This window comes from Gavialis gangeticus, unplaced genomic scaffold (genome assembly GCF_001723915.1).
Source record: "Gavialis gangeticus isolate Ggan-Ray unplaced genomic scaffold, GavGan_comp1, whole genome shotgun sequence".
Lineage (NCBI taxonomy): Eukaryota > Metazoa > Chordata > Crocodylia > Gavialidae > Gavialis > Gavialis gangeticus.
In genome coordinates this window covers 87919527-87937214 of record NW_017729031.1, presented here as the reverse complement: position 1 = coordinate 87937214, position 17688 = coordinate 87919527, and the positions used below count along the sequence as shown (strand labels likewise).

At 38.8% G+C, this 17688-nt stretch overlaps 1 protein-coding gene and 1 long non-coding RNA gene across 5 annotated transcripts in view; one reads left to right on the top strand and one right to left on the bottom strand.

The window, feature by feature from the left end:
* IQCA1 (IQ motif containing with AAA domain 1) overlaps positions 1–17688 on the bottom strand; it is a 228767-nt gene that overhangs the window by 113757 nt on the left and 97322 nt on the right. Inside the window, exon 7 of the mRNA XM_019523351.1 lies at positions 5334–5418. Coding sequence (XP_019378896.1) covers positions 5334–5418 — 85 coding nt within the window. The remainder of the gene's footprint in view (positions 1–5333; positions 5419–17688) is intronic.
* LOC109301949 overlaps positions 1–17688 on the top strand; it is a 98555-nt gene that overhangs the window by 13672 nt on the left and 67195 nt on the right. For 2 of the 4 annotated variants that reach the window (XR_002098669.1, XR_002098666.1), the window contains exon 1: positions 9035–9447. This is a non-coding gene — a long non-coding RNA (uncharacterized LOC109301949). Of the gene's footprint in view, positions 1–9032; positions 9448–17688 lie in introns of those variants that run through there. The other 2 variants (XR_002098668.1, XR_002098667.1) reach the window with 2 other exon arrangements.

Genomic DNA, 17688 nt, shown 5'->3' with positions numbered 1-17688 from the left:
CTTTCCTCAGCCCCGCCCCACCCCTTCCCCACACACACACTTTACCTGCTGGGGTGGGTGTCAGTGTCTGTGGGTCTGGTCTGGGGGGCTGTTGCGAGGGGCATCAGGAGGGCTGTTGAAACTGTGTGGAGGAGTGCAGGGCACCAGCAGCACTGGGAAGGGCTGTGGGGGGCCTTTAATTTTTATGATGGATTTTGGGTTCTTAACCAGAGAAAACCAGGACGCCTGCTGATGAGTAACACCCTCTGATCCATAGTGATTTCACCTTTGGCTACAAGGAAATGTTCTAATCAGTCTCCAAAAGGAAGTGTGAAAGTAAAACAAATGGATGTTACAACTAGGGATCCCAGAGAAACATCAAATTTGTAGCCTCTCCTCTCAAGAAAACGTGACAGAAAAGGTAATTCTTTCAATAGGAGTAGGATACCCAATATGCCAAAGCACTTTTGAGTCCCATTAGGTGACTACTGGTTTCTTTATGGGCCTAAATATATTTGCAAAATAGGTTTTAAAATTCATTTAGAACAGAAATAATAAACATAGAGCCAGTCCATTTTAGCAGGGAGCATTATATTCTCTTTTGACTCTTAAATGTTAAATAGCCTTGTCCTGAATATCAACTCTCTAAGTTCAGTCCTGCTCACCAATTTCTGGACCTATCCAAAATCATTAGGTAAGCAAACAGATGGGATATGGTCATATTCTCAGTAAGAGGCTAAGAAGGCTTCACCCTTTTTTTGTGCTAGTAAGGAGCGTAGGAGTGCATATTCCTTTCTTTCCTTACCAGCAAGATAGAATAAGGTTCAATTTTTAGGTACTAATTTAGAACATGTGTTGGTTCCCTCTATCTTAGATACTTATATAACTCTCCTTTACCAGTGTATTGGTGCATCACACACCCTTCAAATGAGGAAGTGAGGCAGAGAATTAAGTGATTTTTTCCCAGGTCACATGGGAAGCATTAAATCAAGGAACGAAACCCTCAATCCATGGTTAATACCAAATCACTGGACCATCTAGCTTGCAGCATCCTGACAGTTCTCATTTGTTGCTTAAATTAACTTATACATTGGATATTTCTTTTAAGGCAATGGCTGTGTCAATTTTTCATGGTATCTAAGGGCACCTATACGTGAGCGCATAGGCTGCTCCAATGCACTGGAATTCCAGTGCGTTGGAGCAGGCTCAATTAATTGAGTCTGCTGGAGTGTGGCAATTATCATGCTCCCAGCAGCCTCCTGTATCTCATGTATCAGTGTTCCCATGCATTCAATGAGCTTTAGTTCAAGTGCCCCCACCACTATTTTTAAGTGAGGGGATGCTGATACATGAGATGTAGTAGTGTTTTAATTAAAGCAGCCTACCTTGTGGGTGGGGCTAGAGGACACACAGGTGGACTGGCAGCCTCTCTCTGCTAGATTGGCTCCAAAGTGGAACTTGATTCCTCTTCTCCCCCTGACCAAACAGTGAATGTTCTCTCCCTGTATAAATCCATTTCCACCACTGTCCAAAACACGATATAGGCTAAATGGACCAATGGTCTGGCCCAGTATAGCACTTATGTTCTCAAAGCTGTACGTGGGAAGCTATTTCTCTACCAAAGCTGTCAAGTCAATCATTCACTTTCTTAGGTATTCCAGTTTAAAAAGTGATTAAGTTACATGTGAAGAATGCTGATGAATGTTCAGAATGACTGTATTAATGTATAAAAAATGCAGTTCAAGATATGAAACTCTACAAATTGGAGTCTGTCATAGGCATAATGGGCATATCTAAAGCACTGCTGTTTATAATTGTGCAAACTGACACTGTGAATAGATTACTCTTGTTTCATGGTGATTAATAATAATAATGATGATAATTTGTATTATGGCGCTGAACAGCTCACTCAGTTGTGAGCAGGCACATGCGTTTGTGCAATATCTAGTACATATATTCTCTCCTCTTCCTCTTACTGCCAGCAGGTTACAAAATGGAAATTACAGCAGTTCAGAATTAACTTCCTAATCCCCCCACAAATTTAATCTGCAAGCCAAATCCCAGTAAATGGAGTTTTGTTTGATAAGCTACTGAATATTAGAAGTAATTGTAGGAATAATATGACTTTTTTTTAGATTGCAACTTTGATGATGAATTGATTTAAAAATGAAAAAGAATTAATTGGAGAAACAAACTGTTCTTTTTGGCAGTAGAATAAAAACAAAGCCAAAAAATGTCACACATAATGATTATCTTCACAGAAGACTCTAAAAGACATTTGGGATAGAAATCTGAACCAGATGCAGTAAGATTACATTGTCTCACCAAAATCTTATCCCCTGAAGGGTCTATGAAGAAATAGAGAAAAACCTTTTCTCAGCCAAGATAGCCCAAAAAGCCCCCCTAAATCAGTAGGCAGAAAAAAATCCTATTGGGACATCTTTGGAAAACTCTTTATTTATTTATTTATTTATTTTGACTATTTCACCATTGTGAAATAGCTGTAAAAATTAGGCCAAAAGCCTGAAAGTTTATTTTTGTGCAGAAGGCCAAGTTTCATTATAAAGTCAAACAAGGTCATAGTTGTCAAGGGATAGAGAAATAAAAAATGTATAGTAATGCAGTAATGGTTTGTGAAATGATTATTTTTCTTTTATGTTTCCCAATGTGCCTTTACCTAAGTCTTATAAAAAGTTCACTTTAAATACATTTCTATCTTGATTTTTCATGGTGCTTAACTTGAGAGTAACAAACCCATTCACAGAAAGTAATACATTCAAGAGATGAAAAACTGACCCCACTGAAGTTTACTGGTGAAACTCATATTAATTAAGCGGAGCCAGGATTTCTACTAGTACCTGAAAGTTGAATGAAAACAGTTGCCTTCAGATGTACCCAATATGCAGACTGAGTCAGGTGAGAAAAGGATATCTTATTTATGTGTTTGACATTCACGTAGCAAATTCATTAACATATTGTAGTACCCTCTGTATATAATAAATTTAATCTATCTGGGAGACTATGGGACAGATTTTGATCTCAGTTACACTGGAGAAAAAGAAGCCAGAAATATCTCTAAATCAAATAGTTCCCACCATAAGTTTGCCAGTAGAACTAGGTATATTTAAGTTCTAGGTATTTTTTCTTTGTGCAGGGATAAAGTAGGCAGTAAAACAATCTTTCAAACTGTTTTTCTGGCTTTCCACTTCCTGTATTTACAATGCAAAGAGGAAGCAGATGCCCAAGAAACATCAAAATAAATGAGATATGAATCAGAAAGCTGGAGGGAAAAACTATTTCCAGCATTTACTACAAAAGTAGGTCTTGCTTTAGTACCATTTCTCTTCATAATCTATTTGTAAATTTTGTTTATTCTTGTTGTTGGCAGGTCTAATTATCCTTGCGTCCCCTGAAGCCTTCTCTAGTAATAAGCAATACCTGCTGGGCAGCTCTCCTGCTGCTTAGAACAGGCAACAAAGCCCTCTTGACTCCAGCATATGTTTCTACTTTAAATCTGAAAAACTTAACAGACTGGTTGGTCATTCTGTCTGCAACAGTACAATAGAGACGCTTAGATGCAGAGGGTGGCAGGCTGACCCTAGCAAACTGTGAACTTGATCAGTAGCTAAAGCAGGAGTATACCCCAAGTTCATTTGTAGGGAGGCATAGAGGGTCTTCATGTGATTATTTTCTTATTCTAAGCAAAGTAACTGGCTTTTACAGCGGTCTGCCTTATGCTAGGTTATTTGTGGTCAAAACTGCAAAGATACTGCTGACATACCCCAGGCCCTTCCCTGCAGTTTTCTAGAAAACTATTAAATACAAAAGAATGGTTTATTATATTTTCATTAAATAAGATAATCAGTTGCAGGCAGGTAATGCATACAATTTTCTTTAGCAACTGGGAAACTTTATTGTAATAATTACAGAGGCCAGTGGGTTTTCCCCTAACCCACTAATAGTCACCACTGGTTTACTTGGTAGGTCAGAATCTGTGTACTCGTACTGGGTTTCCTAGTAATTCCCTCCCAACAGATTTATCATCCTGCTAACATCACTGTTGATGGAGAAAATGGTTCTGAGTGCCAACCTTTGCCTTTACTCCTCCAACTGGGCTTAATGATATTCTCCATTTGACATCGTGGTGAACAAGGAAAGAGATTACAAACATCTTTTATTAGTTAGGGGGACCAAAAGAGGGTTTTGACAGGAAAAACAACTAACAGGGGTTGCAAAAAGGTGTAAATTATATAAAGATCTCTCACTTTTACTTGTGCTGTCTCTCACTTCTTTATGGCCCTCTTGGCAGTACATTAAAGCCCCTTAATCCTGGCCTCTATTAGAAACATTTCTCTGGTTTAACTAAATAGATATTTAAAAGCCAATATGTTTAGACTATTACAAATCTCCAATGTAAAAACACTCCAGTTTACTCCATATTAAAATAGTTTAGCTCAGGGGTACTCAAACCCTGGCCCGCGGACCTGTTCTGGCCTCTAGCATTGTCATCCAGCCCATGGGGTTCCCTGTGGGTCCAGACATTCGGCAGGGTGGGAGCGTTGTCTTTGCTGCTAAATCTCTGTACCTGTGGGGAGCCCCAGGCTTTGCATGCTGGATTGGGTGCTCAATCCCAGTATCCAGGGTTGGGTGGGGGCAAGGCAGTGCCAGGCCCAGGGCCCAATCCTGACATACAGGGATGGGAGGGGAAAGTGCCCAGGGCCCAATCCCAGAGCTCAGGGCAGGGAGAGGGCAGGAACTGAACCCGGGGCCCCAATCCTGGCCCATGGGGGCTACCTAAGTCCTCACAGGGTCCAATCCTGGCACACGGAGTTCAATCTGGCCCTTGGACTGGCCCCATGCCAGTCATTTGGCCTGCAGGGCCAAAAGCTTGAGTACCGCTGTTTTAGCTTAATTGTGTAATTTACTGATACAAACCAAACTGTTTTAAACTGGGGTTAAACTAGCTGAAACCTGTGTACATCACTCTAACTGAACAGATTCAGTTAAATGCATAAAACTCTTATAAGACAACTGTGCTCATATGTCCCTTACACAAGTTTATCAGTCTGCAGTTGTCATACCTGACACATCTTTCAAATGGGGCTTATTAGCTATCTGTATTGAACGGGAACAAATTTCTGTTTACAGTAAGTGAATAATGAAACACATGAAGCTTATTTGCTTGCTTATACAACTGAAGTCATTGCAATCCCAATAAATTTTTTAATCATAAGCTTCTTGAATGGAGAGCATGTTATAAAATCACATTTGGATAGTAACAGAAGCTTCTGTTTCTCTCTGATTTCAACCACAATGCATTCTGTCCTTTTTTCAGGAGAGAAAGAGACTGATACCTGTTCTGGGGTTTTCTGAGAAAAAATAACAATTGAACCTCCATCCTCTTCATCAGGGTAGTCAGGAAACTTGCCTGTAATGTGCCTGTATGAGAAACAAAGGGAAAATATTAAGTGCATACTTTAAGATACTATTGTTGCTAATTGTATTACCTTAATTATTAATGTCAGTATACTTATTGAGGCACACCTTTTCTTCATAAGCAAAGACTGACAGAATTGTATTGCCTTGTGAGATGGTTTTAGTTCAGCAAGATCATTTAAATTAGAAAAATTCAGCTGAAACTTCTCATGACTTAGCCTGTAATAAAATACTAATGTTCTTAGACAAACTTTAATAAATCAGATAAGTGTGTAGAACAGTGGTAACTGGTGGACTTTAGAGGTACTGCAGTGGGACACAAGGGTGGACATAGTGTTCAGGAAGGGGACGAGAGGTAGTAAGGCATCATTTGATTCTTTCAAACAGTCCCATGGCACCAAGCAGCATTTTCCTTGAGACATGAAGACCAGAAATAACCACCTTAGTAGGCTGTGAGCAGGTTAATTAGGAACTGAGGAACATACAAAGCCAGTTCAATCTCTGTACTATGCCTGGGAAGAGGAACCTGGTGGTAGTAGGCTGGTCAGACCATGGAGCTGGGTCAGGGTGGCTGGGGCATGGCAGTAGGCGGTAGGACTTGTGAATGTGGTTAGGTGGAGACTGACTGCAGGGTATAGAGTATAGGTGGATTGTGAGGCACATGGGATTGTATATTGGATTGTGGGCCCACATGGGATCCAGTGTGGGGCTGTGGTAGAGATAAGGCCATGGCTTTAGGTAGAAGTGCGATTTAGTAGGGATAGTTAAATGCAAGGACCCACATATGGCCTACAGCCTACCTATTTGCCAGGCCCATGCACCGGTCCTCAAATCACTTTTCAGTTGTTAAGGTAGGCTTTGGCTTTCATAGTATAAAAGCATATACAAATTACATATATATATGAAAATCATTTGTTCAAAGCAACATTGAAAGATGTTTGAATTCTGGGAAGAACTTACATACATGTATTGTGTTTGAAATGTCAAATTTTATATGTTCTTACAGAACGTTTTTATTTGAAAGATTTGACTTATTCTGATGGAAAAAACATGGCATCTGATATTTTTTTGACCAGCTCCGCTAATGACCATTTGTATTTTTGAAAATCCCCATTTTTATTTAGGGTTACTGCTTTTAAGATATGAAAAACAGTTCCTTTTAAGGTTTGAGACAGTGTTATTAAGAAGAGTTTTTTATAACAGGTTAATTAAAAAAATAAATGTTGAATGAAAAAGCTTTAAATAAAATACCCTCAATTCTTATTTAATTTTTTTAAAGAATTCTTTTGAAGTCTCTTCTGCTCCCTTAAGGTTACACTGATCTTTCAGGCAGGCCTGAAAACAAATATGCAAGGGCTGCTGTTTGGTTTCTGTGTACACATCTTCTTTCTGCTTCCTTCAGTCCCAGGTTCTGTTTTTTTGTTACAAACTCATATCCTCCCAACAAAGCAGCGCACAAGTGATGTAACTGACTATCAAAGCAAGAAATGTTCTGCAGCAAGTACTGCTAAAAACACAAAATTCTGTTCTTAAAATCTGGGGAATTAAAGTAACAACAATAGAACATTGCCTTGATGGAAATAAGCTTTTTAAGGGAAACGGTATCACTTTTTCTTTTTTCCAGGAATATATATTTACATTAGGTGATCATAGTTACTACTTTACAAATATAAAATTGTTTCTATTGTTTAATTTTTGCTCACCAGATACTAAATTCTCAAACATATCTCCAGGCCTTTTTCATCTTTGAGTCTCCAGAGTGTTAATGGCCTTTTAATTGGCCTTTCTAATGTTTCCTTATTTTTAAAAAATATACTATCAACATGACCATATTTTTTAATACAGATCAGATTTTTGGTACACAACATTTCAGTATACTTTAATACTTTTTATTTTAAAAATCAGGACAAATACTAATTCAGAAATTTGGGAGAAACAATAAAAGTTGGTGTTTTTCAAACATTGTAAAGTGAGTACACTTCAGGAATTGGGGAAAAATAATCACAAAATCTGGTTTATATTTTTCAAACATTTTTTTTAACAGAAATTTTGGCCTTTCCTGTGTAACTATAACTTTATGTTAAGCCATAGGCTAAATTTTAAGTTAGCATATCTGGTTCTTAGAGCAAAAATGTTGGGCTTTTTTGCTACATTTGTACAAAGTTGTACCTATGATTGTGGCCCCTGACTACCACCAAAATACCAATTATAAAATAAAAATGAAAATGAATCTATTATAACTACAGACATTTCTGCTTGTATACTCAGTGATTATTACTTATACATGCAATGAGATTCAGAAAATATTGCTCCCTTACATTTGCCAGAAACTCCCATAAATAAAAGGATGCACTCACTTGTACTACAGACATGATTTTAAAAAGCAGTTGGAAAATGGCCTGAGAATCCAAAAACAAGTATGTATTATCAGGTCTGTTAAATGTTAGGTCACATTTGATTTTACAGACGCATTTTATCTCTAAGAAAAATAAGGACTCATTCAAATTCTTGACTCAATGAAAGAGTTTATTGTTGTATTAAATTCAACCTCTATGTTTAATCACTGCTAAGAGTTTGACTTAAAATGACAAAAGCCAGAGTATTTAATGCTAAGACTGTCCTCCAACTAACATTTATTATTAATGTTAGTTGGAGGAGGAAAAAATGGGAATGTGCTCTAAAGATAAAGAATCAATTTGAACTCATATCCTAATGTAATTTGCTTTCTAATGCTTGTTACAGAAAAGTTTTAGATTTGGTATTTTTATGTGCTTTTTATTTAAGGCAGATGAGACAAAAATGGATGTTATGCTCTTGAGAGAGAGAGTTTTTGTCTGTTGAGCATGTACGCAGTTGAGCATTAGCGTTCTGAAGTTTTGGTAGCATGGACTAAAATTTAACAAAGACTGTTAAAGTCTTGTACCATCCATCTTTCTCTGTTCTCTGTTTGGTGCATCACCTCTTCAGCCACTTATGATCATACATCTTTCTAGAAACCAATGCAATTATTTACACTGAAAAATAACATTATGAAAGATTAATTCCTAAGATTAATTATGTTAGGAACTTTGAGATGGGAACCAAAGTTATAAGTGTGCTGTATAGTGGGGAGAGGAGAAGGCAAGGAGGAAGATGACTTAGGGGGTCATGTAGCCAAGGCTGGTTAATCGTATCTTTAGTGACCTGGTCACACGTTCATTCAATTAATGGTGTGATAAAATTAGGAATAAGCCACAAAGTTATCACATAAAATATGTGTAATAACTTGTTGGCTGGTTCCTATCACACTTTTAATTGACCCTATGGCCAGCGCTCCCTGCCTCTGGAGCCTTTCAAGACTCTGTGTGCTCTGAAGGCTGAGAGTGCCGGTCGGCTGATTGCAGTTCCCAGTTTCAGGAGAGTACCCGGGAGCTCTGCTAGGGCTCCCAGCTGGGGAGTGCATCAGAGTCAAGGATTTCCCTGTGTGCTCCCAGCTGGAAGCCCTGGTCAGCTGATTGGGTCAGCCTCACTCAGCTCCCCCTGCACCCGCAATATGGCGTGATGGGATCTGATGCTGCATCCCACAAGCACGCCTCCTGCTGTGCATGTTTGGCATGACAGGAAGTGTGATTGTTGGAGTCCTGCCTCAGACCCCATCACACCTTTAATTTAACATCTGTCGGGGCCTAAAGGAATACAAATATAAATTCAAGTTACCTGAAACCATTATATAGCTTAATTGGCTTGTAAAGTATTCAGATACTGAAGTAATGAGTACAACCAATAAATAAATTTACTTTTGATCTGAAATCATTTGCCACTATTTTGTACAGCTATATTAACTTTTCTCTGCCATACACGTTTTACATGTTTCTGGCTTCCCCTTTCCTTTAGGTTTGGTCTTAGGCACCACTGCTTTTTTTAATGCCCATAGAAGGACTTGGGCTACACCTACAGTGCACCTGGAAGCATGAGTTCAGCTTGTGCAGATGTACCCAAGGGAACACCCGTATCAAGGAGGCTGTAGCAGCAGAAGTTTCAGCTGTCAAACAGGTACTCAGGACTCTGGGAGGCTTGTGTGGACTGTGCTGTGACAGCTTTATTACTTTCAGTACGCTGGCTCGGGAGATTAAAGTCAAGTTGGGTATGTCTATATGTGTGGAAATTGCACCTTCAGAGTGCAAAGATGACTTGTAAGGTATTGGTTGGTGGGTTTATTTCTTCTTTCTCTGGCAAAGCAGTGCCAATAGCATGTATGAAATTAGCTCCACCATGATGAGCCTGGGAAAGAGTGGAAAATTTTCACTAGGCATGTGCTACACAGCATTTGTGGAGGAGCATATTTCTCTAAATACTACATACTGATTGTGCTGCTGGCCTGGCCCATGTGCTTTTAAGTGCTAAGAAGTAACCCGGCCATATTCGAGTGTAGCTGTGCTTGGCAGAAAAGAGGATCCTTCCCTTTTCCTTGGTGTATGCCTGAAAGTTCAGGATCTGGCCATAACTCTGCTTGCATATTCACTTTTCCAAATGGGGCTCTAAAGAAGTTGTTGGGTCTGTTAATTAAATCCATATGCATAGAGTTATTTTTAAAGAGGCATACTTTACATAATTGCTACAATTATGTAGTTGATCTAAATTGATGTCTTCTCTGAAAATTCTATTTAATATTCCTGACTATAGCAGAGTCTTTAAATGCTCAAAGCAAGCAAACCAAAATATGAAATGCTGTGCCAAATTTCAGTCCAGACAGATGTTTTGCTTTGCCCATATTAATAGTTTTGGCTTGAGTGTCGCTTCTATTTCAGGGGTGCAACTGGTGTAACTGTGGCATAAGGTAAATGTCTTAAAAGATGTGGCAGCAGAATTCTCTAATGTGCATCAAACCTGGTAATCGTAGTAGTGTCTAAAATAACATTATTCTGATACTCATGATATTTCAGGTTTAAAGAGCTTGGTATTGATGACATTTATGGCAGTCCACGACCTTTTAGGGAAGGCTGTTGTTAGCTTAGTCCAGGGGCAGATCTAGGGGGAGTGGATGTGTACTCCCTCTCCCAGCTTCCCCCTTGATACCTGATCTATGCAAACATTAAAACCAACTATCTGAGAGGGGCAGCAACATTTCTGTTCTATTGAAGGAATTAATTGACTCCATGGCTCATTATAGTCAACCTGATTCCTGTTAATCTCTTTTTACTCCACCTGTGTTAATGACCCTTTCTCTTTTCTAATGGGCTTGATGTTTCTTTCTCCTGCAGTTTTGTTTTCTTTTAGCCATTCCTAGTAATATCTATCTTCTGTTTCACAGCCTTGCAGATTGTTCTTAGCTCTGGCTAAAAATCTTAACTCAGGTACAGTAACATTAATTTAGATGAATATTAATTCAGGTATGGAAATGACTGACAGTGGAGTGTCAAGACACTCAAAAGGGCTAGATTTTGTTTTACAAATATGAATAAGAGATGTACATTAAACTATGACTACAAGACTAATAAAATACTTTCTAGATTATTTTGTCTTGTTTGTTGTGTTTTTTAAAATAATCTGTTCAAATTAATATGCATTCCTGTAAAGTTATATTTGTTTTTGCTTTGATCTTAAGCTGAATAATAAAGCGCTAGACCCCTGGCATTTTAGTAAAACTTCTACTTTCTCTGTAAGTGGAGAAAAATGTGTTATGTTATATGTGAAGTTTCACCACATCAGCTGTACCTCTCCCTTTTTCAAAATCTTAGATCCATCCATGGATCATTCTGTCTCCTGATTAAGGATTAAAAAAAGTATTTGGTCCGTGTTTCCTTCTAATCTATTTAGAGCTCATTTCCAACATCAGCATCACTTGAATGTTTTCTCTGCATCCATAATTATGTCTACATATGGCTGGCTGATCATTCATAAAATGCATGGGCATTGCTACTTTTTTGTTTGTTGTATTCAAAATATAAAGTTGATGTCAGGAAATAACTGTGCTTAGCAGTTTGTGGATGGGAAGCTTTAGCTAATGGTAAGAAAAATTCCTGCTTTTCCTAGGTTATATAATATAATCAAGAGGTAATGGGTAAAGTAAGAGATAAATTAAACCCCTAGTACAGTGCAAAGACCAGAAATTTGCCACACTTTTTTTTTCTGCAGTGCCATTAAAATAATATCTGGTCTTGATTCTCAACAGCTTTGCAAACATAAAAATAATCTTATTTTACACTGATCACTTAATGGGAGAAAGAACCAAAGAATTGCAAGAAGCATAACAAAACTAGCGCAAGTCAAACTACATGCTGTTATTTTCATATGTGGGATACAATTGATCAGAAAATCTGATTGCCACATTTACTGAAATACAAGATAAGTCCCCCACCCCAGTCAGCATGGGGGGGGGAGTAAAAGCCATTGTATATCTTTGAACTACTAATCTAAACTACTAATGGGCATCCTAGAAATACAGGTACAGTCTGGCCAGGAGTTGGAGTGGCACAGACTGCCTTGCAGGTGGGCAGGCAGGCACTCCTACGTGCTTAGCATACAGCCCTGCCCCTGCCAACTTGTAAATGTCCCAGAGTTCCAGGATTTCCATATGGTCAGCCTAACCCTTTGAACCATCATGCATATTTTTTACTGTATATAAGTAGGTACACAAGTGCTGCTTAAAAGTGTGTTTATGGAGTACTTGTGCTAAAACTTGCAGCAGTTTCAAATGCATCAATTGTAGATGAACTAAATCTGCGTGTACTATATGTAAATCATTACAACTTATTTATTTCAAGGCCAGTTTTTTCAATTTGCTCCTCACTTCCACATGCTCAGTGAGAGCAAGGTCTGACAGTAAAGAGTGGGGAAAGAATTTTGGGGGAGCAGAGGACAAAAGGGAGTACCTGATCCCCCAGATTTATTTTGCTTGCTGTAACAGTAGGAAGGGGAAACATTCAAGAGAAACCTCCAAAAAAGTATATTCTACACCTGGGAAATGTTATCAAACATAATTTTTCTGTATATTGAATCTAATTATTGGGAGGGGTTCTATAATCACAGCCATCTTACATTCAAGTAAATATGGTAAATGAATCAAAATAGAAGATTCTGGTTTGCAAAGAAAAGTTTTTCATAGTGTGGTCAATGTGCTGGATTGTACACAGAAGCAAAAAAAAAAAGATGGGGATAGACAGGGTTAGAGGGAGAGGAAAAATACTCCTCAATAACATATCTAAGGTGACCAGTTCCAGACGTTGTATAATGACCACTTCCCAGGTGCTGGGCAAGGAGAAAGAGAGTGTTCCTTGTGACCCTTCTTCCACATCATATACTGACACGGGTCTCCATCTGATGGAATTTCTACCTCTGACAATTTTCTAGAGCAGGTTGGACAGACACTTGGCTGGGATGGTTTAGATCTTTCAGGGATGATTCTGCTTTGAGCAGGGGGCTAGTCTAGATGACCTGGTGAGGTCCCTTCCAGACCTACTTTCTTATGATCCTAAAATGAAGCCTCAGTGGATAGGGATTATTTCCAGGAACCAGTCTAGCACTGCTGAAAATCAAACTGAGCTCCAAACAGAGGTCACTGTAGGAAAAGCATCTTAAATACCATAAATCCAGTGGCTCTGACCTAATGAACTACTAAATGCATTTGTGCTGTAGAAGATGCTGCATTTCTCAGGGATCATGGAAGAATAGGATTTTGAAAAATGATAATCTCTAAGTGAGCAAAAACAGAGGAGAAATCTATTGCATTTCTGAAAAGCAGAGAAGTCCTTTCAGTTGTTCTGTACTATGTTTAATAGCTTTGATTTAGATTGCCTTCGAGACATGCTTTGTAAACTGAAATGTTAGGCATTGTAAATCAATAATTACATTAAAATATCCCAACCAGATAGTTAGTTACAGCATGGACGAGGTTGGGAAAAGAGAAGAAACCTTGGTTAAGGAAAAGGATCTGTACAGACATCAGTCTCTACTCTAGTTACCATTTTTTTGTTACTTTTGTGCTTCCCAAAATTATTCCTTTTAAAATCACTTAGGTCTGTTAGAGTATAATTGCAAAGGAATGCCTCTTTGAGGCAAATGACACTAGATGTTCACTTCTAGACACCTGGGGTGAAATTCTGGTTTTACTGAAATCAATGGAAGGGACTTAAGTAGGGCCAGTATTTCACTCCTCGGCTTAATTTTTTCTCAGGGCACAGTTACAATAAATTGGATAGCTGTGTGATACTTTGACAGCACAAAATTACCACAAGACTTGGCACCAATCAGCATGACTGGCAATCTCTGTGTAGGAAACCCCCATGAATTGAATGTCAGATCGTCCCAATTCTGATTTACGACAAATGCCTGCTGGAGATGGGTGAGGATGCCGCACAATGCATGTCTGTACTGTGTTTGGCTTGCTTTGCATCTTTTAGCCTCCCCTCCTCTCTTCTAGGAGAGCTACAATTAATTCCTAATTTTTCCTCTTTGCATCGTGTAATGTTCAAAGATGCTTATAGCTAAGGCTAAATGTGGATATTGATTTATGACAACACAATTTTAACGCAAACATTTTTCTAGTAGTAGACTCAACAACTTACTACCTATTCTCTGTACTCTAGTATGGTTTTAAATATGTTATTCTTTCTTTTTGGCCGTGACTTCTCTATCTAATTGCACAAAAGGCCCTGTCAGGAAAATAAAAAATGTTCTTCAGAGGAAAAAGAACATGCAACTCTCTTCAGGGTAAGAAAGAATGTGGGATTTGTAGAAAAGAAAGGGCATTAAAAACTGTTGTACAGTCTAGCACTCTGTTTTGCACAGACTGCAGCAAATAAGAAACAAAAAAGAAATAAACTCTTCGTTGTTTAATAATTCCTATCAATTTTTAAAAACCAACCTGCCACAGGCTCTACGAAAACACCTACATGGATGCCTTAATTTATTTTTAATCATTTTTCTTACATCATTTTCCTACATTTTCTTCTTTTTTATGCTTTTCATGGGTCATTTACAAAAGTCTTCGGAAATAATTTCCAGAATAAACAACACGCACATATATAGTTTTTATACACAGAAAGCTTCATTTCCACATACAGTTTGTCATCTCTGATGAGATTGGCAGGGGGCCCAATACCATCATCCTCTATGATGATTTTCCAAACACTTACTCGTAAGTAATGTTATACACGCAAGTAGTTCAGCTGAATCTAATAGCGCTATTTATGTCTATAAATGAGTGAAGAATCAGGGCTTATATATAGTATAGTATCGTATAGTATAGATAGTATTGTATTTAAATGTGATATTTTAAGACGCACAAAATGAAGCATTACCAAACCAGTCCATCGGAATACAGTTAAATTCTGTCATGGAGGATGGCAGATGATACATAGATTGGAATATGGTGATTATTTGCCACTGTTTTATTATGTGCAACCTTCTTAAAAGTGCCCAAGGACATAGTTCTTACAAGAAAAGCTGCATGTTTTTTATGTGGACTAATACTGTTGGGAACCATCAAGTCCCCAGGTTTTCCAGTTCTGCAGGGAGAATACTTTGCTAGCTACCAAGCTGGAGTCTGCTGATAATGCGTAGCAATGCTCCTTTGGTCCTCTCTCCCACCATCCTGTCAATAGTTGAACACTCCATTTGTGGCAGGTCTGAGTTGAAACCATTTTTGTGCCTGCTGACTCCTTAAGTACCCAATTAAGGAAACTAGGATAGCATGAGGTAAGACATAGGCTCTTTCAGGTAAATCCTATTTCTGGTATCGTAATAGTGGTCATATTCTCCAACCTTTCTTTTCTCTTCTCCCAGGAGATAGGGTCTCCCAGCCTCCTAGAAATAGGTGAGCAAAACTGTTTGTTGGCAATCTGAATACAGAAAAAGTTGACATAATTTACACCATTGCAAAATGTTTTGGTGTGTGTGATTTTGATTTTTCACCAAAAGAAGTTTTGCCTAAAAAATGTCACCCAGGCATACTCCTGTCCACAATAGGATTGAGAAACAACATTATCCTGGTACCTGCAATGCCTTAAACAGGTCAGATAATGTGAACCCTTCTGTGAGGATTTGAAGTCCAGCTAAAATTTGCCAGGACTTAGAGTCCTAGCAAAATAGGACTGGAAGGGACCTTAGGAGGTCCTCTAGTCCAACTCTGTGCTGAAGGCAGGATTATTCTTGTCAAAACCATCTCACAAAAATGTTTAACTTGCACTTAAACTTCCATTGACAAATATTCCACAGCCTTGCTAGATCATCTTTTCCAGAGTTAGAAATGTTCTCCCAATATCTAATATAAATCTTCACTCTTGCAATTTAATGCTATTCTCATTTCCCCTGGACTCAGAACAGTGGGTTATTATTTTCTTTATAACAATCCTTGTTGTAAATAAAATTTACACAAAGCTAGAAAAAAGTATATTAATTTTCCCCAGAACTGAATAAAAATGAAATGTTCCCTGTTTCCCTAGCAAAGTGTTCCATCTTCTCATGCCCAATGATTGGAATAGAGAGAGTAGCCTCTGGTCCAGTCGTGTTTCCATTGACTTCAATAATTAAGCCTTTAAAAGGTTCTTTACAGCACATACATTTTTTTAACATACATTGTAACACTCTCTCCATCTTAGAGTGTAAGCACCTCACACTGGACCTCAGGACAGCAGGATATCTCACCTATACTATACATATGTGAGGACTGGGGGATAGTGACAGGGGAGTGCCATGGGGCATTCTCCATAGCTTGAGGGGTGTGGAACAAGTCTTAATGTGTTAAATAGCTCCTATCAGAACATCTGAAGGACTCTACGCTGGAGTAATGTGTGTGTTGAAGCTCCAAAGGCTCATTAAATTCTCATCTGAATTGATTTTCTTTTACCTTTTCCGTTCTCTTCAGGCTGAGGTCAAAAGTGCAGAAACTAGCTCCATGAGATGCCAAGCAAAATTCCTCTATATTTACTGAGTTAGAAAACTCTTGCCTTTAGTCAAATGGAATTTCTTAACAGTCAAAACCATATCTTTTTTATCAGTGAAATGTTGGTGTTGATACTGATGGCAGAGAACAAAACAGTTAAAATAAGCACAGTTACTTCAACTTAAAAGCTGCAGGAATAGCTTTTATAGAGATTCTGAGAAAGGAAGCCAATACTGTTTTATTAACACTATAAATTCTGGAAAGAAGAAAATAAAGCATGCAATTTTATAACAAGTTTGGCCAAAATAAATAACCTATAAACCAAACTCATTGGTTCTCTTAGGGAATTTTGGTGGAATGCAAATGATATTATAAAACTGGTATAGAATAAAAAAGGCTTTGTTTATAAGAAGTTTGAATGAATACCAAGGCTTCTAGAGCCATAGAGGTTTTAGCTATAGAAACTGAATAGATCTCGTCTTTTTTCCTTCAAAATCTGCATGCCAGGTTTAGGTGGGAAGCCACAGTGAATTACCCTACCACTTGCCTGTACTTCAACCTGAAGGGATTACTTCTTCAGGGGTGAGAAATAGTGCAACGTGTTAGACCCACTACCACAGAGCATAAAGACTAGGCCTGTGCAAAGCAGGAAATATTTGATTTGGATTCAGATGATTTGGAGGGACAGTGAATTGATTCAATGATTTGGATCACTGTCCTGATTCTATTTGGCCAATTTGGATTCGGAGATTTGGCGCCAATTTGGAGATTCGGCCATAGATTATAATGGGGAATTACTAAAATAACCATAAGTTGTCAGGTTCTTTTAGATTCAGATGAAAACAGCAGGGATGGTAGCCCCTTCTGAGGGCATGAAGCTTGCCAAGTTTCAAGAAGATAGGTGCAGGGTTTTTTGTGAAAGGGCACCTCAAGGTGCTAAAAGCAAATAGGTGCAGAGTGAGGAAGGTGGCACTCACTCCATCTGCATGTGGAGCTTGGGGAACCCCTTCAGGAACCCCAGCTGCTCTACCAAACCAGGATCCAAGGAGGTGCGGTGGGGTGTCACAACATCACCAGCAACCAGCTGACCACTTTTTCGCTTGGAATACTGGTTGGTGGACAGGACAGGTGTTCCCAGGCAACCATGGCCAGATCCTTCTACACCTGCAGGTTGCCCAATAGGCCAATGGGTCACAGTGCAGCATCTTCACGTCCTCGGCAAGATAGGTAGCCACCGAGGCCTCCGTACTACTTGCCCAATGGTGGGGTCTGGTGCCTCTGGACCCCAACATTGAAGCCATGCCCTTGGCTCACATTGGCAGTGGCTGTGGTGGAGGAGATTCCTTTGTGGTTGGAGTGCTGGCATAGGAAAATGGATCCCCCTCTTCCACATCCCCCTGCCTCTGCCCTTC